General features: G+C 28.9%; 2 protein-coding genes and 1 non-coding gene across 3 annotated transcripts in view; 2 read left to right on the top strand and 1 right to left on the bottom strand.

Moving 5' to 3' along the window:
• Positions 1-563: 563 nt before the first annotated feature.
• Positions 564-636, bottom strand: Trnav-aac (transfer RNA valine (anticodon AAC)). The gene has a single exon. It is a non-coding gene; the product is annotated as a tRNA-Val (tRNA).
• Positions 637-5,382: 4,746 nt separating this feature from the next.
• Positions 5,383-11,855, top strand: LOC129912071 (UDP-glycosyltransferase UGT5-like). The gene is made up of 3 exons (XM_055990179.1): positions 5,383-6,185; positions 10,387-10,555; positions 10,613-11,855. Exons 1-3 carry the CDS (start codon positions 5,524-5,526, stop codon positions 11,333-11,335), a joined length of 1,554 nt encoding a protein of 517 aa, XP_055846154.1. The 5' UTR covers positions 5,383-5,523; the 3' UTR covers positions 11,336-11,855.
• Positions 11,856-23,226: 11,371 nt separating this feature from the next.
• The window catches only part of LOC129912079 (uncharacterized), a 31,415-nt gene continuing 28,891 nt past the window's right edge, over positions 23,227-25,750 (top strand). Inside the window, exon 1 of the mRNA XM_055990191.1 lies at positions 23,227-23,939. Within this exon, the coding sequence (XP_055846166.1) occupies positions 23,275-23,939 (665 nt within the window). The 5' untranslated portion in view covers positions 23,227-23,274. The remainder of the gene's footprint in view (positions 23,940-25,750) is intronic.

The raw sequence follows: 25,750 nt of genomic DNA on the forward strand, positions 1-25,750 counted from the left end.
AATTTTGTAGCTCTAAGCTTAATGTTACTTGAAATAGAATGCACGACTGGGTCGCACGTACTTGCTCTTGTAGTTCACAGTATCCTTATCTTAAATATTTATTGGAAACAGTGTCGAGAAAAAAAAAATAAACGGGTCTAGGGAATAACGTCAAAATCATCTGTACCAAGTTTCAAGCAAATCCATCCATCCGTTCAGGCCCTAGCTCGATGTACAGATGGACGCACAGACCGACGGACGGCATGACGAAAACCACTTTTTTGATCTTCTCCATCATCGTAATGTTGGTTTTGATTAAAACCTCAAATTTTTTTTTTTCTACACGAAACCAATACTTGCCCTATAGAGCAAGTAAAAATAAAAACATAAAAACCATAAAACATTAAACTAAAATAATACCTAGATATCTTTGTACTAACTTCTGAAAAATTATTCAATTTACCTACTGTCGGTCAGAGAATTAAATTTATTGCCATTTAATTTCTCATGGTATGTTCTTGTTAGCGTCCGTCAAGTTTAATCGATTCTATTAAAAAAATATAAAAAAAAAGTAAACAAAAAATTGTTTCCGCCCGGGATCGAACCGGGGGCCTTCCGCGTGTTAGGCGGATGTGATAACCACTACACCACGGAAACACTTAACAACTCCTTATTCGATTTTGTTTTTTTTTGGAAATTAAATCAAGGGCTTCTATTTTATATTCCCAGCTCCAGGATATTCATTTATGATTATTTTAAAATTGTGTCATTAAAAGGACACTGAATTGCATCACACTTAAAAAATAAAATTAGTAAAGATTTTCGGAATTCTTATTTTTTTAAGATATGCAAATATGAATCCTATAAAAAATTGTACAAACAAATAAATTTTTAATATTTTTATTAAATCTTGAAAAAACTCCTAATTTAAAAATATATTTAACACTCAAAAATACACTGAGGGAAAAAGCAAATTAAAATCAACAACGGCGTATACAAGGGGGGGGGGGGTCACGGGGTCATGACCCCCCCCCCCCCCCCCCCCCCAAGAACTCAAAACTTAAACAAGAAATTGTTATGTTATACTCAATTCCTTGAAAAAAGACCGTTTTCAAAATATTGAAGTTTTAGAACATGAACGAAAATGAAAAGTGAAAAAAATTTTTGGTATTCAAACAACCTATTTTACCATTTTTTGGGGATGCGATGATATTTTTAGCGAATGCTATGCTGGATTAGGATTATTTTCATTAGTTCGATAATATTACAAATTGACAGACACTAAGTTGAGTTCTGCTGTAGAGTTTTGTGTAGATTTAAAATCCGAACAAGAATACATATTTAGAGCTTTAAAAAAAAAATTGAATTGGGTATGTAAAAAAAAATCATCACTACAGCAACCTTCCCTATAAAAATAAACGGATTAATCCTCAAGAACTCATCGATTTTCATACATTACTCAATCTTCAATCGCGTTTTAAGGCAAACTATAATTTTAGTCCAGTGAATAGAGACATTTTACTATGAAGCAAATGGAAAAAATAGGGACAGGCTGAAATCTTGCAGAACTGAAGTTTTTTGAGGTTTGTTCAATTTTTGGCAAAAATCTCAGTTTTTACTATAACTACATAATTGAATCATCTGAGAATATTCGGAAAGCATTGATATTTCATAAATAAGTACATTTTTACAAAAAAAATTTTGGCCGCCATTTTGAAAAATGCCTTTTTGTGATTTTCTCGGCTTCCGTTTGTTGTAGAAAAGATTGTTTTGTCTTGTTTTGTAGAAAAACTCATTCTCTATTTTTTTTTTAATTAAAAAACTTTTTTTTTTGTAATGTTTCCGTATAAAAAGTTTTCAAAGAAAAAATGTAGGTAAAATTTTCGGAGATAGTCGTCAATATTACATTTTTTTCTCGATTAAGGTTCATCTTACCGAAAAAATCTTATCATAATTTTTGTACAAATCTAAATTTACATTTATATTATGTTTTTTTTTTGCACGCCCAAAACTGTTTAAGTTATAACGAGAAAAAATTCACGACCACCCCGAAAATTTTACATTTTTGTGTCACTTCTAATACGAAAACAATACAACAAAAAATTATTTAAAACAAAAATTAGACAGTTAATTTTTAATTTTGTCTGTACTGAGGTAATTTATTCAAAAATTATCTTTAAGGTGTAATAGCACCGTGTAGACACGAAACCGAGTGTCATTTTCATCAGTAATATAAAACAAAGAAGAAACTTTATTTTCTTTTAAGTTTTTTCTTAGCTCGATTTGGTGTATCAAACTCCAAACTAAATTTTTTCATTCAATTTTAAAACAAAATTAAAAAACAAAATTATTTTCAAATGCGATTCGTTTGCCTGAGGTTAAGAAGACTTTTAATTCAAAAGTTACCACTGTTTATTACATAAAAAAAGATTTTATTTTTTATTGTAACTTTTAAAATTACTTTAGGCTAGGGGAAAAAATATATACATAGTTGCTTTTAGGCAAATTATTCAATGGAAGCAAACGAATCACATTCCGTTTTTGTTCGATTCAACTATCACATTTTCCACCTATCAAAATTGTTGTGCCAAAAATGTTGGCATGACCCCCCCCCCCAAGAAGTAAACCTGTATACGCCCCTGAAATCAATCACGTTGATTCAACTATTTTTCGGAATGATTTTGCGTTGAAGACGAAAATTTTTAAATCAAAATAGAACATCGTTCGTTTAAAGTGTTTAACCGTTATGAAACATCTTTAAATCAAAGTAGAAGTGAAACCTTAAAAAAAAATTTTCTTGCAAAAAAAAAGAAAAAATCTACCTATTTTTATTCTATCTCCTTTAAATACATGTTTTTTAGATGACAACCTATATTCATTTTATATCATCTGAAAGCTTATTGCTTCAGCTCAAAATATTATAGAGTCGTTCGTGGTAAGTGTGCGCAGCCGGTAAGTGTGCGCATTGCTATTTTCTCGAAACTAGTGTAAAAATTTTAATTTCTGCTGATGCACAATTAATTAAATATCTGATCTTCGTCGAAGTCCGTTATATTTATGCTTCTGTTGTTTTTAATGTTTCGAGAAAAAGCAAAAGAAAAAAAAGTTAACTTTCCTTAAAATTTTTCACACTTTTCAAACTGTGACAGTGACCTGTCTTTGACTTAAAGTGAAATCAATTGATTTTTTTTATTGAGCTTACTATTTAAACTTTATGTTCCAATAAAAATGTTATTGTTTTTTGTATTTATTTATTAATATTTTATCAAAAACAATAAAAAACTGCATTTGGGGTAAGTGTACGCAAAAATTTGGGGGCAAGTGTGCGCATGCAAATGCATGGGATTCCACTGAAAATATATATACTTGCATAAAATGCTTCAAAATGCATCAAAATTTCACAGTGTACAGAATGGATCAAAATAATGAGAAAATCGTATGGGAGCGGGAGTCTCAGACCCCTCGTTTGGTTTTTATATGTCTTTAAAAAATGAAAAAAAAGAACAATAGATATTCATTTAGATTACTAAGCAAAAGTACCTGCGCACACTTACCGTACACCCTGCGCACACTTACCCCTTCGAAGGGGTAAGTGTGCGCAATATGACCTGTTTTGGTTTTCTTAGGAAAACATAAATAATTTTATAAATATTAGTTAAATTTTAATTGAATTTAAGAAGTCAAAACATGTATCTGTAATAATCAATTTACTTTTTTTATGTACATCCTATATTATGCTTGTAATACTTATTCAAAGTCAAAAGTGCGCACACTTACCACAAACGACTCTACAATATCTGAGCTGAGATTACGGTACTTTCTACACTGGTCATCGGCAACAGATCTCCACAGGTGTTTTGAGGTATTTTTCAATTTAAGATTGTGTAACTTGAAGAGCACGTACCGTTATGTGTGATATATCAAACAAAAGGTTATGTTATCAGCATGCGTATTAAAGTTAAATCAAATTTGTATGTGCAATAGATCAAAAGATATAACGTGTGTAGAAAAAGAACATCTTTTTACCGTTATCTCAGAATTTTGAATATGAAATCATTTATAGTTTTTTTAATTACCTAAGAGTACAAATTTCATTCATCTATCTATTAAAACAAAAAAAATTGTAACAAGTTGAATGTTCGTGTCGCGTTTTCGTTTCATCTTGTTTCAAATCACTACGATATAATACTAAAGAAGTTTTCACTTCAAAAAGCATCAATTTATTTAAAAAAAAAAGAAAAAATGGGCAGCCGCTGGGGATCGAACCTACAACTCTTGGGTAACTAGGCAAATGCTTTACCAACGTGCTACTTCACTGTTGAAAATTAGAGTGAGAAAATGCAACAAAAGATAAAGTCCGACAAAAAAAAAAGTTTCTTACGTTGCAACGCGTTGTTTCAATTTTATTTTGAAGAAGTTTCATGTTAATTTTTTCAACATTAAATCAACGTGGAACATTTTACATTTTACGTTGCATTTTTTCCCTCAATATATTGAAAATTAATTAAATCCTCTTTGATAAAAATTCCTGGAACTCCTTTAGATAAACAGGAACAAGTTGAGGATGAAAAAAAAAACTAAAAGTATTAAAATCAGTTGAAGTTTGGCAAAACTAGAACTACTTAAAAACAACAGCACTGAGAAACATATTTAAACTGTATCTTCGCTTTCGAAATTTAAGTTTTCAAAAAGTAACATCAATTTGTCTCAAAAAACAAAAACACATTTTTTTAACTTTAATTTTTTATTCATATTAAAATTATAAAAATGCTTTTGTATACAAAATATCTCAGGAGATAGATTTTGTTAAAAAGAAAACTAACATTTGATTTAAAAAAAAAAAACCTTATGAGCCATTTTTAAGAAAATGATGGTTACCTACTTTTCTGTGCCGTTATTTTTGGCCCTCTGTACAATCTGTGTCTGTGAGGCTAATACTAATTAGAAGTGTATCCAGGGAAAAGGGAATTATGTAGTCTTTATCCAAGCACAGAATGAATTGGTTCTGAATTTGTTATTTTTTTTAATACATGGTGCTTCTAAGGCACCATTATTAGCCTGTTATATTTTGTTTTTTTGTTTGATTTAAATTTTAGATTCTACCAAAAACTTGAGATAAAATCGTGTTGCTTAACTTAACAAATTCCATCCAATACCTATCGCGGTTTCCCCCTATCTTAATCACTACACTTATCGAATGCTTATCTACGGCCCTGACAATAAATTTAAATAATTTTTTTTTTTTCTTCTAATAAATTAATTATACCTATAATTTGATAATAAACACTAAAAGCTTTTTTTCCATAAACAAATTTTGTGATTATGACTTTTGGTTGAAAATCATCTGGCGGTAAACAAATGTTTTATAGTTTAACCATTATCAGCTAATGAAAGTCAACGCCCTGACTAATAAACCATTTATTGTATTATTAAGTCTACAAATCATTTCAAACGAAAGCTCTATCAGTCCCCAAAATTGATGTTGAGTGCCAATATAAATTTAATACGCATAACAAAAAAGTTTATATTTTTGACAACTCCACAATGTCGCTCGGAATAAAGTTAATCTATGCGAGTTTTTGTTTAGCTACACTTATTGTAGCCAGTGAATCAGCACGTGTACTCGGTTTCTTTCCAACACCCTCAAAAAGCCATTTGATCATACATAGTGCGGTTGCAAGTGCTTTAGCCGAACGCGGTCATGACGTCACAGTGGTCTCGACACACAAATCGGTCCAAGAGAATCCCCCATATCGTTACATTCAACTCAATGTGCCCGGCTTCTCTCATAATGAATTCTCAAAATCAATGGCAAAACCATTACCTTGGTATCAGAAAATGAATTCGAATATGCAAATTTGGAATAATTACGCGAATATCAGTTTAAATCAACCAGAAATGCAAGAGTTGATGGCTAATGAATCTTTTGATATGGTGATATTGGGATACTTTTATAATCAATTTCTATTGGGAGTTGGGGCACATTTTAAGTGTCCGATTGTAATGTCTTTCATGATCCGACCAAATCCAAGTTTGAGTGAACTGGTTGGTAATCCGGACGAAGCTGCGTATGTTCCGAGTATTCTGATCCAAACCGATCAACCATTGGGATTCTTTGATAGAGTTCGAAATTTCATATCGATTAATTTGTTGGAGAAATTTCTTTTGAAGCGTTTATTAATGTCTTATCAATCTGAATTATATAAGTGAGTAGAAAATTAAAATTTTAGTCGTTAAGATTAATAAATAAATGCTTATTCATTGCGAAGATAATTTATGAGATCGAAATTTGATTTATATAGGTATTAATTTAGCATCAAACACAAAAAGAGCTTTGTAACAGCTGACAAGAACTATACTCATATCATCTCTTAATATTATAACAAAGAGAAAGTTTCAGAGGTTACAAAGCTTTTAAATATTCTCTTTGTGAAGATAAAACTAGTAAAAAAGGGAGAATTTAGTGTTGAGATAAAACTTAATGACACTTATTGAGTAGTTTTGAATAAGTTGTTAATGGATCAGCGTTACCGCTGTGCTTTAATTTATATAGCTTTCCCTAATGTTTTGAAAAATATTCAAGATATAATAAAATGAAATTTGGAAAGAACATTGATATTGGGATAGAAATCAAGAATAAAGAGTTTTTTAAAAAAAATTTTGGTGAAAGGGTGTTTTTTTCAAAGAATCAGTAAAATCTGCATTTGGACCCAAAGAGCCAATGATTCGCGTAAAACGTGTAAGAACTTATCTATTAATGTTTAATTTGTCATCAAAACCATTAATAAAATGAATCATTGGCTTTTTGGGACCAATTGCAGATTTTACTGTCTCTTCGAAAAAAACACCCTTTCACCAAAATTTTTTTTATAAAAACTCTTTATTCTTGCTTTCTATCCCAATATTAATATTCTTACCAAATTTCATTAGGGTGACCCATCATTTTTGTTTTCACAAAAAAAAAAAAAACACACTTTTAACCATGATATTTTTATAGACACTTTAGATTCTTGTTTCTTATCTTAAAAGTAACATAATTGCTAAGTTTCAATAGGGTACCACTAATATTACTCTAGTATTACACACTTTTTCAAATATACCCATATTTTCTTTACTTCTAAAAAACACCCTTTCACATAAAAAAAATTTATAGACTTACATTATTCGTAATTTCCATTGGAAAGAGAACATATTTAATGAATTTCGTAAGAGTAACATTTATACCATTGATTTTATCGGACTTATCGCGGATTTTTCCCTATTTCCCAAAAAAACACCCTTAAACCTAAAATATTCGTATAGACTTTTTGGGTTCTTGGTTTCTGTTATAAATGAAACATTTTTCCCAAATTTCATTGGTGTAACAATTTTTTCCTAGTTTTTGTGGTACTAATTCCGAATTTCATCATTTCTTAAAAAAAAAAAACACCCTTTCACTCAAGATAATTTTGTACACTTTCTAGATTCTTAATTCTTATACCAACCAAAACATTTACACCAAGTTTTAAAACTTAATAAATTTTAAGTCAGCTTTTATGATATTTTCCTCACACACAACTTAACCCATCAAAAAAACACCCTTTCCCCAAAAATAATTTTAAGAACTTTATGAATCCTTTGTCCCTGCTTTATTTAAAACCTTCATCCCGAATTTCATAAGTGTAGCATGTTTTTCCCATGGGTTTCGGTTATATTTTACCTGTTGAAGTAAAAAAACAAGCACCCTTGTTTTCAATCGGCTATAACTATTTTAGAGCAATCGTATTGACTTTATTTTTATGTCATTAGAATTAGCATCAAAAAATATGTACGTTGAAAACATGTGTCATATGATGATACTCGACAAACAATTTTGTTCAGTATATTTTTGACCTTTACCCCCTCCCTCTTGTTCGCGAAAAAACACCCTTTCACCCAACTTTTTTTTATAGACTTTTTTTTGTACTTGGTTCTTATCCCAAAAGCAAACTTTTTGCCAAGTTTCATGAGTGTAACAATTTTTTTGAAGTGAAAACTTCTTTAGTATCGTAGTGAGTTGAAACAAGATGAAACGAAAACGCGACACGACTTCAACTTGTTATAACTTTTTTGTTTTAATTGATAGATGAATGAAATTTGTACTGTAGGTAGGTAATTAAATAAATTATAATTGTGCAAAATTTCAATTAATTTCATACCCAAAATTAGGAGATAACGGTAAAAAGATGTTCTTTTCCAACACACGTTATATCTTTTGATCTAGTGCACATACAAATTTGATTTAACCTTAATACGCATGCTGATAACATAACCTTTTATTTGATATATCACACATAACGGTACGTGCTCTTAAAGTTACACAATCTTAAATTGAAAAAATTGAAACATACCTCAAAACACCTGTGGAGATCTGTTGGCGATGACCAGCTACCAGTGTAGGAAGCACCGTAATCTCAGTCTGGAAATTCGACATGGTTGACTTTAAAAAATTCTAACTTCTCTTGTAGACATCTTTGAAATAAGATTTATACATCATTATGCAAGGTGAAAAAATAAGCTTTCACATGGTATAAAATTTTTTATAGGTTGTCAAACAAAAAAATTGAATTAATAGCATGAGAACATAAAAACAAATGTTTTTTTTGCTTTTTTTGATGAAATTTCATCGAGTTTAAAAAATTCTAGCTCTTTTTGTAGATGTCTCATAGACCTGATCGATATATATATATTTTGAGCTTAGACAATAAGCTTTCAGATGATATAAAATTTATATAAGTTGTCATATAAAAGACAAGGATTTGAAGGTGATAGAATAAAAATAGGTAGATTTTTTTCAATTTTTTTTTTTTTTGCAAGAAAAATGATTTTTTAAGGTTTCACTTCTACCACGTGTGAATTGCACACATGATTTTTTTTTTTTTCTTTTAAATGCCTATTTTACCTGTACTATAGTGGCTTTCGATTTTATCGAATACATAAGCCTGTAAGACGATACGGTACGGATAATTTTTTTGCAACATAGCTTATTTTTTTTTGTTTGTAATATCTCCTTACCACCTCCCATACAAATTTTTCGAATAATTGCAATTTTATGGAAAACGACTTTAAAGATTTTGATTAATCTGAAATGATTAAAAACCATAGGTTTGGCAGACCTCCAAATTTAAAGTTTTTCAATACTTTTCAATTCCACAAACTTGGTTTTTAGGCTCAACAGTTTTTTTGTTATTCAAAATCCAGCGAATATAAGACTGTAGTTAGCGGACAAAAATAGGAAAATTATTATTTTGTTGAAGTCCAAAATTGTAGCTTGTGTTGTAATTGATGCATTTTTGAATTTTTTTCTTTTCTCATAATTTGTATAATTTGACTTTTGTAGTGTGTGTTTTTTTTTTTGCCATATAATCCTACATTCGCTAAGTAATTTTTTCATCACTATTAAAGCTTTTGTTTGGCATTCTAAAAATTTGCCGAAGTTTAAAATTTTATTCATTTTTAAATGAAAAAAAAAAAAACAAAGAGACCCACATCAAATCCATAAGATACATAAAATATATCTATTTTGATTTTGATTTTGTTTTTTTTTTTTTTTTGAAGTGAAAACTTCTTTAGTATCGTAGTGATTTGAAATAAGATGAAACGAAAAAGCGACACGAAAAATCAATTGATCATAACTTGTTTGTTTTAATAGATAGATGAATGAAATTTATACAGTAGATAGGTAATTAAATAATTTATGATTGTGCAAAATTTCAATTAATTTCATATTCAAAATTCTGAGATAACAGTGAAAAAATGTTTTTACTTTTTCTAAACACGTTATAACATTTGATCTAGAGCACATAACAAATTTTAACTTTAATACGCATGCTGATAATATTACCTTTCATTTAATATATCATACATAACGGTACGTGCTCTAAAAGTTATATTATCTTTAATTGAAAAACTTGAAAAATACCTGAAAACACCTGTGAAGATTTGTTGCCAGCAGTATTGTATAGGAAGTACCGTAATCTCAGTTTGAAATTTCGACATGGTTGGCTTTAAGGAATTCTTACTTTTTTTGTAGGCATGGTAGAAATATGATTGAAGCGTCATCTAAAAGGTGAAATAATAATGATATAAAATTTATTATAGGTTGTCTTTTAAAAAATGGATTTAATGGCGTTAGAAGAGAAAAGAGATTGATTGGTTTGCTTTTTTATGAAAACTAATTGGGTTAAAAAAAATGTAGATGTTGTATAGACATGGTCGATATAAATATTTTGAGCTAAAACAATAAGCTTTCAGATGGTATAAAATTTATTGTAGGTTGTCATTATTGAATAAAAAAAAGTTAGATTTTTTCGATTTTTCTTAAATGATTTTTAAGGTTTCACTTCAACCACGTGTGAATTGCACACATGATTTTTTTTTTCCTTGCAGCAAAAACTTCCCTGCCGACAAGTATCCACCATTCGAGGACATGCTGAAGAATGTTTCTCTTGTTCTGACTAACCATCATTTTAGTCAAGGCCTTGTTCGTCCATATGTTCCTGCTTTAGTGGAAATTGGAGGAATTCAAATAAAAAACGAGCCAGATCCATTACCAGAGGTAAGAATTCTTTACAAATATTTTTATTGTCTCGAATAAGTCTTGAATTTTTTTAAGGATATTAAATCAATTTTGGATAATTCCTCAGAGCATGGAGTTGTTTTCTTCAGTCTTGGAACTACCATTGAAGGAAATACACTTGAACCTGCCAAATTGCAAGCCATATTCAATGCTCTTTCAAAACTCAAAGAAACCATTCTTTGGAAATGGAGTGATTCCAAGTTGCCAGGAAAATCTCCAAACATTGTCTATAAGAGTTGGGTACCACAAAATGATGTCCTTGCACATCAAAATGTCAAACTCTTTATCACCCATGGTGGTCAAGGAAGTGTTGTAGAGTCTTCATTCCATGGAGTACCAATGGTTGGTATTCCAATTTATGCTGATCAAAAATCAAACATGGAAAGTGTTACCAAACAGGGTTTTGGTTTGTTAGTAGATTTTCACACTTTGCAAGAAGAAGAACTTAGTAGAACGATTAACGAAGTTCTGAGTGATAAAAAATACACAGAAAAAGTTCAGAAGTTCGCAAGGGTCTATAAAGATCGCCCAATGACAGCAAAGGAAACAGCTGTTTTTTGGATGGAATATGTCCTTCGGCATCATGGTGCTATTCATATGCAAAGTCCAGCAGTTCATATGAATTTCTTCCAGCTAAAGTCACTCGATGTTATTGGATTCCTAGCAGCTTGCATTTATCTTGTCTACAGGGCTATCAAGTTCATCATTTTGTTTGTTAAATCAAAACTTTGGGATGCGAGGAAGATTAAAGCAGAATAAAGTTATTTGTCTTTTTATTTTTCATGGAATTAATAGCTTGAGGGTAAGGAAGCATAATCACTCGCCAACCGGAAAATATTGTCGAAATAATGAAAAAAATAAATTCCGACTAAGTTGACGCTTGATGATGCCTTAAATTCCCTAAAATTAAGGAAGTGATTCTCTCCATTTCATCGAATAAAAGTATAATAAATTATACCAGAGGACCTCTTTTTGCTTGGTTGGGTTTGTTCGAAATCCTTTTTTCCATTATTAAAGCCTGTCCCTGCTACCCACATATATTTTATTGTTTATGGCTACAACACAAAACTTGGTCTTGTCATCATGAGAGTGTAGGTTTATTTATGGTGTTATAAATGCGAGGAAATTCTGTATATGTGTTACTGTTGAATTGCTTATAATATTCCATCACATACCTACACATTTTGTGGGGATATTGTTAATTGCCAAACAAGAGCTGCAAGTCACATTATAGTTTCCCTCATCAAGAGAGAGAGAAAGAGACGTTATCCTTGAGAGAATTTGCAATTAATAATCGTAAATGCGAATGGCTTTTAATTGAATTATACGCTCATAACAAATTCATTAAGACGTCAACAATTAAGGTATAGTTTTCGGCGATGGTGGATGTCGAATAAGGAACATTATTTATCATGGAGAAAGAGGAATGAGTTTTTGGTAATGGCATAATGCAAAAAGTCTTTTCTGTGTTGGGCAATTTTATTTTTTCTGATATTATATTAAGAAATTTATTTTGTTACCTACTTATACAACGGTCGTTCATACTGAGTTAAATGAATTGGAAATGCAATCATAATAAAGTACCCTTATTGTAAATTTTCGATTCTACGATTCTCTAAACGAACATCAACCAAAAATATTTCTCCGCACAAGAATACAACATTCTGTTGAATATGGCTTAAAGCTTCAAAATTTAAAAGTAAAAATAAATATTTAGAACTTTTTTTTAATAATTGGGTGTTTCAAAAGTAGATGTTTAGATGGAATAAGCTTAAACATGTAAGGGCTTTAAAGTCGGAGAGGCGACCGTCGAGTTACTTAGCTCATAAGGTTAGAGGTTAAAATTAAAGTCAAATGAAAGATAAGTTAATAATGAAAATAAAAAAAAAAATAGGGTTGCCACTTCTAAAATGGAAACATGCATGTGGCAACCCTATTTTAAAGGAAAAATTGTCACATAACTAATACATTCATATCTTTGTTGTTTGGCCGGATATAAAAATTTTTGAAATCCCAAACGAAAGTCAAAAAAGCAGAAAAAATAATAAAATAATATTGAGAACGTAACCCTACAAATGTAGCAACCCCATTCAAACGAAAACAACACTGACAAAAAACTTCTGTGAACAAAAGAATAAACTTTTTATGCACTAGAAAGCTAAACTAAATATACACCATATTTTATATAATACTCTCTCTATCTAAAAAATGTCGGCTGCCACCTCGCAAATGCAGACACGGCAACCCTACTCAAAAGGTAAAAAACGCAAAAATCACTTGTTTTTTTACATTACATTACAATTAAAGTTTTGTTCCTAAAAATTTATAAAAGAATATTTTCAATTTAATTTTATAAAAGAACTACTAAAAAACTTGAAAAATAACATAGTATATAATTTATTATAAAAATTACAAAAATAATTTTTAATTTTTGAATTTCTTAAGTGACAAAGGATAACACTGGTCGGCAACGGATATGGAGCAAGAACCAAACCCTACTTTTCGAGAGGAGTTTTGTGTGCTGAGTCTTAATCTGAAGTCAAAATTTCACTGGCACGTCACGTTTTTGAAATAATTGAATATTAATAGGTCAAAAACGCGTTTTTTTTTTTTTGGTACATTTGACATCGAATTACATCACCGTTAATTTTTTTTTTTTTGTAAAACTACTTATGCAATCTCAAAACGCCATATCAACACGTCCTTAAGGTGTTTATATTTTTTCAAAATTATTTTTTTTCTCAAAAAGATTTTGGAAAAAGAAATTTATGATAGATATCTCAAAATCTTGATTATTTTTTTCAAAGTAATGAATGGTTTTTTGAATCAAATTCAATCTTGCGTCTTCTGATTTGGACTTATAAAGAGCAACATTAGGGTGGGTCAAAAAAATCGAATTTTTTTTTTTTTGATTTGGTACTCCGAAAAATCGATTGCTAGACCCCTCTAGAATATACACACCAAATATGAGCTCTTTATATTAATGGGAAGGTCCTCCGCTTTGCAATTTTCCATTTTTACATCAAGCTTCTACTAAAAAAAAATAATTTTTTTTATTAATTGACTTTTTAGCAAATTTCTTTTCATATTCTTGTAGGAAATTGAACGCTCTACAAAAAAGGTCTAATACACTTTTTTCGTTTATCTAACCGTTGAATAGATATTTGAGGTCCAAAAATCGAGAAAATCTATAAAAATTCGTTTTTTGTTCTTAATTTTGTAACAAATTGAAAAATTATAATGATCAAACGCGCAAGACATATTCTTGTTAAAAATTGATTGCTCCACAAAAAAGAGCTTATTAACTTTTTTCATTAATCTAACCATTCTTAAGATATTCGAGGTCAAAGTAAAAAAAAAATATAAAAACATTTTATATTTTTAAAAAATTTCTAATTCACTGAAACTTCATTATTTTCAAATTAGCAAGATATATTCTTGTAGGGGCTTAAACGTTCTACAAAAAATTCCTTGGAATGAAATTGATTGCTTTAATCGTTTAGAAGATATCGCAATGCATACGGGTCATAAGAAAACTATTGAAATCAGTGAGCATTGGTTTGGATACGAATATCTAAACGGTTAAAGCAATCAATTTCATTCCAAGGAATTTTTTGTAGAACGTTTAAGCTCCTACAAGAATATATCTTGCTAATTTGAAAATAATACAGTTTCAGTGAATTAGAAATTTTTTAAAAATATAAAATGTTTTTATATTTTTTTTTAACTTTGACCTCGAATATCTTTAGAATGGTTAGATTAATGAAAAAAGTTAACAAGACCTTTTTTGTGGAGCAATCAATTTTCAACAAGAATATGTCTTGCGCGTTTGATCATTATAATTTTTCAATTTGTTACAAAATTAAGAACAAAAAACGAATTTTTAAAGATTTTCTCGATTTTTGGACCTCAAATATCTATTCAACGGTTAGATAAACGAAAAAAGTGTATAAGGCCTTTTTTGTAGAGCGTTCAATTTCCTACAAGAATATGAAAAGAAATTTGCTAAAAAGTCAATTAATAAAAAAAATATTTTTTTTTAGTAGAAGCTTGATGTAAAAATGGAAAATTGCAAAGCGGAGGACCTTCCCATTAATATAAAGAGCTCATATTTGGTGTGTATATCCTAGAGGGGTCTAGCAATCGATTTTTCGGAGTACCAATTCAAAAAAAAGAATTTCGATTTTTTTGACCCACCCTAAGCAACATATTACGGAAAATATATATTTTTGACTAAACATAAAAAAACTCAATTAAAAATTAGTTTTTAAAGCTTTATAGCGAAAATAGTGATGAGTGTAGCCCAAAAACTAGACGTGATAGAAAAAATCTGTAAACAGTTTTGAATTCAGCACACTAAAGTCAATCAAAATCACCTTATAAAGTTCTTGCTCCCGACTTTTTTTAGTTTTTTTGCCAGTGTAATCAAAAAGTTTTTATTTACAGTGAAATGAAAAAAAAAAGCATTTTTGTATTTAAAAATTAAGAGTTTTTGTACAATTTATCCTGTAAGTATTAATCTGAAATGTTTAACTATTAGCATTGTAGAAATAAAATGCACGACTGGGGTCGCACGTACTTGCTCTTAGAGTTAAAGTTGCTTAAATGTTTAAGACTTTTTATATAGAAATTTGGAAAAAAAATAAAATTCGTTAAAAAAAAAAAATAAAATAAAATCTGAAATTAAATTGCCCTCCAAAACAAGTATGCAGTTTTGATTGATATATTAACATGCATTTTTAGAAAAAAAATTTTCAAAATCGTTAGAGCCGTTTTTTTAAAAACTAATTTTTTATAAATAATTTTTTGGAAAAAAAGTTTTAAAATAAAATTGGTATGCCATTTTGTAGAAATCACTAATCAACATCTAAAAACAAAATTTGAAAAAAATTCAATGTCCCGTTTTCGAAAATTTGATTTTTCAAAAAAAAATTTTCAAATTTTTTTTAAAAATCCAAAAATTATTTTTTTGGAAATTTTATTTTAAAATTTACATTAAAATTATAAAAATGCTTCTTCACAAAAAGTTTCGTTGAAATCGAATAAGCAGTTTCGGAGATAATCCTATTTGAAAAAAACGGTTCTATGGCAGGTACCGTTAATAATGATTTTCAAAACAAATTTTTTTCATCGAAAGATAGACCTTAGCTTAAAACTAACATTTGAATTTTTTAAACAAAATCGTTGGAGCCGTTTTTGAGATATTTCAATCTTACTAAAATCGCTATATGACAAGTACCGTTATTTTTGGTCCAAAAAAATTAATTCCAAAAACCCCTCTGGAGAGTCGCCAAATAACGCTACATACCAAATTTGACATTAATCATTCCATCCGTTTAGGCTGTAGCTTCTTATACAGACAGACAGACAGACAGACGGACCTCCGGGACCCACTTTTTTGGCATTGTCTACCATCGTAATGTCATGGAAAAATGTTATCTCAACTTTTTTTTTTTGTACGAATGCATAACTTGATATATAGTACCTATATCGCAAGTAAAAATGTTATATATATATTTAATTATGTATGTAAACTTAAATTTTTTTTTTAATTTTTACAACTGCCTTACAAAAACAGGAAATATCGAAAACTTGAAATAAGTATAGATTTTTTATTTTACAGCAATACCTTGTATTGAAATCACAACGACAACAAAAAAAGAGCCAAGTTCTCCTTTCTTGAAATTTTTCTGGCTCAAAAAACACTGAGATACAAACGTGTACATACCAAGTTCTTAAGTTTGGCTTTAAATTTGAATCGATTTAATTTTGATTGTTTACATCGGTAATAAGAAAAAAATTTGTCAAGAGAACAATCAAAATTTAATTGATACAAATTTAAAACTAAACTTGGTACACTTTTATATCCCAGTTTTTTGTGCCAAAAAAATTTCAGCAAAGGAGAACTTGGCTCTTTTTTTAACAGTTATGTTTTTGTTGTGATTCAATTCTCCCAATTCAACCAGTCTTTTCAAAAAGAGATTTTGAACTTTCCTGATTCTCCCAAAGACCTCTGTTTTCCGATTGAAATAGATGTTCTTTTTTAATAAATTCTGTATGACTATTTAATTATTATTTTAAATGAATTATCATTTTATATTCTAAACTAAGTTACTTGAATGCTCAAGTTTATTGCTACTTCAGTTTTTGAAGACTTATCTCACAGAATTATGTCCAAAGAAGTTATAATTGGTATGCTTGAAGGTATAGTTTCTATACATTTGAAATTTCGAAAAACCCAAATGCTGCCTATGCATTCGATAGGTACCATAGAAAATTGATATCGTTTGAGAATCACCTTCCAAAAGCAACCCTGTACAACCTACTTCAATAAGTTTGAGCTTGAATGATGGTTTGGTATATGATAGGAACTTTATTCCATACATATATCAATTTCTTTTTTGTAGGTATCAAAAATCTAATAAAGCTATGAGAGTTGGTGCTCGAATTTCCTCTTCCTGAATGGATGAGTTGGCAGAGTTCGTTTGTTTATTTGAGTAAAGTGCAATCGGATATCATATCTCTCTCTCTTTCTATTTCCCTCTCCTGAGGAGGATAATATTGAATATTGCCACTTGAAGGCCAACTCTTAATCAATTTACCATTCGATTAATGCTGCTGGTTGCATTGGCAACCTTATACACTTCAGGATTCATAAAACAAGGCAGAAAGCAAGGCAAACGTAGGAGCCGAGTATCATCATCATCATCATCATCCAGAGATGTTGTATCTATCACTCTTCTGTCTATATATCTTCTCGTTTTCATATATTGATAATATCCATTGGAATGCTGGCTGAACTGAAGGAGTGTTGAAATTATGTGTGTTTGAAGAATAAAGACGATGATGTTGATGATGATGATGATAAGTTGTTGATGTGAAGAGAGCTCTTTTCGGGATATGAACTTCATTTAAAATGAGAGCCTCCTTGAAATTGGATATTCTTCTTCTTGTTCTTCTTGTCGATGTGGAAAATTAAATTTTGTATATCTTCTTCAATGTTCAATTGATTGCTTCGTTAAGGATTATGGTTTTGAGTATATTTTATTTTAAGGATAAATATTATTTAGATATGAGTAAAGTAAGTACCCTACCTATATTTTGTTTGAACCTAATAATATTTCCAAGAACTCTATATATTTATTTATTATTGAATATTGACGATTGGATATACTGACAATATTATATTCAATTTGTTTCGTATTTTGAAATATAAAATAAATTGAAATGATCGACAAGAAAGTTTGGAAATTGCAATTAAAAATTAAATTGACATGGAATGGATATTTTTGGCACAAGGATACTTGAGATGAATCTAGTTTGGGATTTATTTTCTATTTTTGGTCTATCAATTTTTTATACAGATTACCAGTTACAGGACAACTGAATAACTAAACGCATGGATTGATTTACTTCAAATCTACTTATATGATTTTTATCGAATTCTAGAATTTTCTAATAACTATTTAAAATGGATGCCGCCCATAACATAACATTTTTGAGGTATTACAGTTTTCTCAAAAACGGCCCTTTTGATTATGAATGATGAAAATGATTTTGAATTTTTACAAACAAAACAATAGGTACTAACCGTAATATCCACGAAACGATTTTTTTTAATTTTCGATATCTTTTAAATGATTAAAATATCAATCTAAAACAAAATTTTCAAATGAGATAACATTTTTCCATGATATTACGATGGTAGAGATGGACCGAATGACTTCAAAATTGGTATGTAGCATTTTTTGGAGTCTCTCCAGGGGGGTTTTTGGAATTAATTTTCTTGGACCAAAAATAACGGTACTTGTCATATACCGATTTTGTTTAAAAAAATCAAATGTAAGTTTTAGGAAAAATAATTTTTTTTAAATCATTATTATTAACGGTACTTGCCATAGAACCGTTTATTTTTTTTAAATCTGATATTCTCCGATACGGCTTATTCGATTTCAACGAAACTTTTTGCGATTAAGCATTTATATAATTTTAATATAAGCCAAAAATAAAATTTCGAAAAAATGTTTGGATTCTTAAGAAAAATTTTAAAATTTTTTTTTGAAAAATCAAATTTTCGAAAACTGGACGTTGTATTTTTTTTAAATTTTGGTTTTAGATGTTGATTAGTGATTTCTACAAAATGACATACCAATTTTATTTTAAAACTATTTTTCCAAATCTAATGATTTTGAAATTTTTTTTTGTAAAAATGCATCTTAATATATCAATCAAAACTGCATACTTGTTTTGTGTGGCGATTTAATTTCAGATTTTTTTTTATTAAAAAAAAAAATTATGTATTTTTTTTGTAGGTAGGGTAGAAGGGGGAGGATTTGCCAGGATTTAGGAAAATTGTCTAAACGCAAAGCTTTTACGTTTCTTTTAATTTTCTTGTATCTGACATTATTATTGACTTAATTATCTTCACTTAAATATTTTTTTCATTTTATTTAGGTATTACCTTCTTTGTTTTGCTTCTTTTAGTTCAGATTATTAAAAACGCATCTTTTTATTTTAGAAAATTATTTATTTTTTTGCCTATATATTTCGAGGTCTTACTTGCCTCATCTTCAGGGTCTAAAAATTACAATATGCGTTTTAATAAATTATATTAACAAATAATTTGAAATAAAAAATAAATTACCATTGAAATATTTTTGAAAAAATATGAACAATTTTCTAAAAAGTTATTTCGACATTTAAAACAATTGAAAAAAAAAAAATAAATAATTTTCTAAAATAAAAAGATGCGTTTTTAATAATCTGAACTAAAAGAAGCAAAACAAAGAAGGTAATAAATAAAATAATTACATATAAAGGTCAACATAAAAAACAAATAAAATATATATTTTTTTCATCTTGATATATTACTTATTTCTATTTTTAATAATTTATTCAAAAAAACGAAAAGTGATGTGGCAAAGCCTCCCCAGGTGGGAGGCTTTGCCACGGGGGTGGGGAGGGATTGCCAGTTACCTAGATATTAAAGTTAATACAAATAAAACCAATAATCATAAACAAAACTTCTTTTTACCTGAAAATACAAAGACGGGATTGATTTTTTAGGATTCCGTCATCCTCTTTTGAGGAAGCTCGCTTCTGGCAAATGTACCCCATGGGGTGCATTTGCCACAGCAAAACCTACCCAAAAACAAATGGCAAATGCACCCCACAAGCTAATCTTTCAAAAATGTACTTATAACTTTTTTATAACTTAAACAATAAAAAAATCACTTCTACACAGCATAGTACACATAATTTTCAAAAGATATTTGTATGAAAAAGTAATTTAACAAGACAAATACCTAAAATTTACGACGGTTATGTACCTTCATATTTTGGTTCTCAACATTAAAAAACTAACACAAGCGTCTAATTTATTTCGTGTCCAGCCAAAAGCTGTCAAACTTTGTGGAAAGTTTTCAATCATAAATGTGCAACAGAAAATGATTTTTCGGAATTTAATATTCTTTTGGTTTGGAAAAAAACCTGGACTGGCAAAGGCACCCCCTTCTACCCTACCTACATAAATATAGTACCTACATTACCTACCTAAATTTCTATTAAAAAAGTCTTAAGAATTTAAGCAACTTTTTTTTTTTAATAATCTGAACTCTAAGAGCAAGTTCGTGCGACGCAGTAGTGCATTTTATTTTTTTCCATTTTGGTTAAAACGGATCTTACAATTTTGATTAAAAAATCAAGTAATAAATTTCTATCTTTTAATGAAAAAAGTTTTTTTTTCAAAAACTGTTATTAACGCTACCTCCCATAGAATTTTTTTTAAAGTTTCTTACTATCTCTCAAATAACTTGTGCAATTTTAATGATATTGCCTATAATACCTACAGAAACAAAACATTGACAAAAATATATTTTAAGTAATAAAATTTCGAAAACGTGACATAGAATTTTTTTTAAATTTGGGTTTTAAGTGTCAATTAGTAGCTGTTGCAAAATGGCATGCCTACCAACTTTATTTAAGTTTTTTTTTTGTTTTTTTTTTTTTCAAAAAATTATTTGTAAAAAATTAAAATGTTGTTTTTTTCAAAAAATTTTGTTTTTTTTTTTTCATTTTAACAACGAATCAAGGGGCACTATAGTGCCCAGCCAAGTTCTCTAGCAACTTTGGCACTACACCCTTATTTACAGGATACAACTCAAGCCATTTTCGACCCCCCTCTAACTTCCACACCAAAGATGCCAGAAATTTTAAAATTTGTTGAGCTGGTCAAAACCAAACACCTCACAAAATTTCAGCCTCCTACGATGAGTAGTTTCTGAGATATAGGGCTTCAAAAATAGCAAAAACCGTAACTGACTCACTGACTCACTGATTCACTGACTCACTGACTCACTGACAGATCATCAAAATTATGGAGAACTTCCCGATATCGTAGAAACTTGAAATTTTACACGGTGATAGGACTTGTGGTGTATACATAGGAAAAAATCGAAAATTTGGTGTGGAAGTTAGAGGGGGGTCGAAAATGGCCTGAGTTGTTTCCTGTAAATAAGGGTGTAGTGCCAAAGTTGCTAGAGAACTTGGCTGGGCACTACCGTGCCCCTTGATATCTTAAGTTCTAAGAGAAAGTTCGTGCGACCCAGTCTTGCATTTCATTTTTTTTTTTTTTTTTTTTTAATTTTTGTCAAAAGTAAGTTGACTTTAACAGAAATGTTTGTATAAAAGCGTTTAGATATCCATAATATTAAAATTGTATGAAATTCACTTAAAACTCATTTTTGGATTTCTTAAATAAAAACATTTTTTTGTTTTTAATATGTACCGGTTTTATGAGTTTTTTTTTTTTTGAAATTTCGATTAGTGTAGACAAAAATATTTTCTTAAAAATAGCACATCAATTTTTTGTATTTAAAACTTTAAATTATTTATTAAAAAACAGCTCTGGGATTTTGCTTCTTTTTTAATTTTTGTATCTGCAAGAATGAAATCGAATCGCATTTATTTCGTTTTATTAGTAAAAGCTTTTAAATTAGAGCTCCTTTTACCATAAAAGTTAGTATTTTATTATTTTTTAGATTTTTAAAAATTATGTTAAAGCTTTAAAAATAATAAAAATAATTTTTTTCATTTTGGGGGAAAGTTAGAGATTGAAAAAATAATGATTTCAATTAAAAAAAAAGTCTTTTCGTTGATAACATTGTCATTAAAATCACTTCCACAGTTAAAACATTTAAAGTGTTTAAAAATCAAAAAATGATTTACAAACAGAAAAAAAATATAAAACACAAAACCACTGTCCATTTTATTAAAATAAAAACTTCATTTATAATATTTTTTTATTTAAACGCATCAGCGCAGTTACTATAAAAGTAGGTGCAATAAGCTTTTTGTATAATATAATGAACAATATTTATATATTTTTTTTTTACATTTAAATCCCTCAAGGGAGTAAGTACTCTGTTTCATAGTCAGTTTCAACACCATAATAAAAAGTAAATGAGTTGAATTAACTCGATTCCCTATTACATTTTTTTTTATTATAAATATTCGTTGTAATGGAATATGGAATTGTGAGGCGATGCAAGTTGAATTGAGTTGTGAAAGTCCCAAATGAACTTGAGGCTTTTTATTATAAAAGAATTATAGTTATAAATATCATCAGCACATCATCATCATTGTGGTTGGTTATCATTATCACACATGGGGCTACTTAGTAGAATTTAAAAAGGGAGTGAGTAAATGTGTGTTTTATAAATGAGAGCTGGAATATCATAAAAATTATTGTGAGGGTATAATTGGGTGGTATTTGAATACATGAATATAGACTTCATAAAGGTTCAAAGCATTTGAAAACAAAAACACTTGTTAATAGTTTTATAAATATTTCTAAAAGAGTTATCACAGGTTTACATATTTAACGAAAATGTGATTCACTTATAAGAGTATAAAAGATAATGTAAATCTATCTGAGAACCACATCAAAGGTATCACAATAAGCAGGATAACGCATAACGATAACGTAACATTTTTGAAGACCAAATTTATCCTTGTGGAAAATCCAAATAAGAAAAAAAGTGACAATTAAGTATAAATCAAAGAAAAATAAAAATACGTTACGTAACGTAACGAAAAATTAACGTAACGTAACGTAACGTAGGGTAAAGTAAATATATAATCGTTGGTCGAATAATTCATTTGTAAAAAAATTTATTACATAACGTTAAAAAAATTAATGTATTTTATACAACGTAGTGTTAAGTAACGTAACATAATCTTAAATTCATTGTTGGAATAATTCATTTTAAAAAAAATCTGCAAGGAACAAAAAATAATCTCCCAAGTCTATTCTATGAACTATATTAACAGCTCGCTATCGCTGCCATTAATTCAAATAACTTATCCACCCAATTTAGATCATGATAATAATTCATTAAGTCAAAGTCTCTTATAAAATAAATTTACTATATCAACTTCATGTATTTATGCATTTTTTGCATATTTCAAAACATGATATATTTCAAGAACAATAAGAAACCATATCAGCGAGCTTTTGAGCTCAACAGAGCACCAATAAAGGCCAGCTATTCTAAATGAAGTACCTACCTCTTATACACCGATAAGAGCAATGATATATTAATATATTCTAGTCAACAATTTCCGTGTATTAAAATAAAAACAATTTTTTTCAACTTCAATTAGTTTCAAAACATTCGTTCAACGGTCATCATCGAAGCATGTCGTCGCGTTCGGTGCAAATAGTTAATGCGTTTTGCATATTAACTACGTTAATTGTCGTTACTGATTCAGCACGTATACTTGGTCTATTTGCGACGCCATCAAAAAGTCATTTAATCATTCACACTGCAATTGTTGATGCATTGGTTGAGCGGGGACATGACGTCACAGTGGCTACTACTATTCCCTTGATCAAGAAAAACCATCGATTTCGTCATGTTCAGCTGGATCCTCCGGTAGGAGTTGAACAATTTATGTCCTCAGAAATTAACGATCCTCCACCATTTTACAAGAAAATTACGAAAATTGCTAATTTTCTCACAGACTATTCCGAACAGAGTTTAAATCAAACAAAAATGAGGAAATTAATGGACGAAGAGTCTTATGATCTGGTCATTCTGGGATATTTTATGAGTGATTTAATGCTGGGCGTTGCAGCGCATTTTAAGTGTCCAGTTGTTGTGTCGTTTATGATCCAAACTAATAGCATGACCAACTATCTTGTTGGTAATCCAAATGAAGTTTCTTATGTTCCGAGTATATTTCTTGGAGTGAAACAACCAATGGGATTTGTGAATAGATTGAAGAATTTTCTTATTGTGAATATTGTTGAAGAAATGGTGATGAAAAATTTGTTTAATTGGTATCAAGAAGCTGTTTACACGTGAGTTTAATTATTAGTTTATGATTTTTTTTTGTGAAAGTGTGTGTGAGTGCGAGAGAGAATTTATCAAAACAACCATTGTGTGTTTATTTATGGAAATAAATTAAGCAATTGAATATTGTTTTGTATTTGAGTGATCTTATCTTGCATTTTGTTTTTATCTGTCTGCTACTCTGTTCCTGATCTTGAACAACAAGTTCTTTTATTATCAGAGAATGTTTATTTATTATTTAATGGTTTTCCAATAAGTTTGAATTTTAATCAGTGCAGTTATCTTTAATATACACAATATGTGACTTGCATTATTGAGTTTGAAAAGAGCTCATTGTAGGTACATTAACATTACTGTGATGGTTTTAACGTGCGGTGACCATATTTTTAAATTAAAAATAATGACCTAACGATTTTGATTTTTTGTATGTAATGAAAAAAATAAAAAAAAAATTTTTTGAACCGTTATTAGAAATGTTTTGAACCGTTACAGAAATGTTAAAACAATCATTATATCAACATTTTTAATTTTTTCAAAAAATACATTTTTGGACTTTTATAAAATACTAGCTGACCCGGCGGACTTCGTTACACCTCTTCTGCTATTTACTTCCAATTTGGAGTGTGTCAATCTTTTCCAAAACAAAATCGGGTCAAAAAATTAAATATAGGTCTTTATAAATAAAAGAACGTGTTTTTTGAGTTGTATTGATCGCATTATCAAGAAAGATGTTTGTAGGCTTAAAGTTTCTGTGTTTAGAATATGAAATATTACGAATTTAGGCTATTCAAATTAGAGTGGACCACCCTAACCATTTAATGATATGAAATCTATTTTCAATTGGTCGATTCTTAGACTTACCCGATGTACCCACAACATTTCATAAAAATCGTTCCAAAAATATATAAAAAAAATTTGTTTTTGAAAAATCAATTTTTGAAAACGGGTTGATGAATTTTATCGAAGTTTCAGTTTTATGTTTTGAATACTATTTTCTTAAAAATGGCACAGCAACTTTTTTTTTGAAAAATGTTAGAAAATTTTTATGTATTAAAAAATTATTTTTTTTTTTTTAAACGGCTCTAACGATATACGAAATTGTTTACTAAAAATTCCTTTTTTATGCAAAAAAACAAATGACATACTTGGATTTTTGTAAAAGATCATTCAAAACGAAGTTTAATTAATTATTTTTTTTTTTATTTTGGCACTACTCATGAAATTCTTACAAAATATCAAATTTTGAATTTTTCCTAATTTTGTTCAATAAAATACTTTAACATTAGAGTTACTTTTACCATATGAGCAAGTACGTGTAACTCCAGTCGTACCATTTAGTTAGTCAAAAATCATATTACTGAAGGATCTTGAACTATTTTCTTTCATAAATTTTTTGAAACATTATTTAAGATTTAAAAAATTCCCAGTTTTTAAATTCTTTTTTGAATTTTTTATGTTTTTCAATAAAATGTTTGAAACTTTCCATTTAACCTATACTTCTTGTGGTCTTTTGACTATCTTCCCATTTTATTATTTTCACCTAAGTAACAGTTTTTAACGCAAGAATATTCGTCAAAAGCCTCAGGGTCATCAAGATTAAATTCGCCCTTCTTTTTAATAATGTAGGCTCATTTCATTACATTACGATTTTTGGACTAAAATTAATGGTACTTGCCTTATGACCAAAATGAAAAAAGTTGCTTTTATCAAAAATGGCTCTAATGATTTTGATTAAAAAATACCTGTTAATACTAAAGTAAATAAAATCGTAGTTTTGAAATAAAAAAAAATTTGAACTGTTATTAACGGTAGTAACGAG

The sequence above is a fragment of the Episyrphus balteatus genome, chromosome 1 (assembly GCF_945859705.1).
Source record: "Episyrphus balteatus chromosome 1, idEpiBalt1.1, whole genome shotgun sequence".
NCBI lineage: Eukaryota > Metazoa > Arthropoda > Insecta > Diptera > Syrphidae > Episyrphus > Episyrphus balteatus.

What these genes read in the sequence shown, in the direction of transcription:
- LOC129912071 (XM_055990179.1), top strand. Translation starts at nt 5,524, where the DNA reads ATGTCGCTCGGAATAAAGTTAATCTATGCGAGTTTTTGTTTAGCTACA. An exon ending in TATCAATCTGAATTATATAA is followed by an intron (nt 6,186 to 10,386) that starts GTGAGTAGAAAA and finishes TTTTCCTTGCAG; the next exon opens with CAAAAACTTCCCTGCCGACA. An exon ending in AGCCAGATCCATTACCAGAG is followed by an intron (nt 10,556 to 10,612) that starts GTAAGAATTCTT and finishes AATTTTTTTAAG; the next exon opens with GATATTAAATCAATTTTGGA.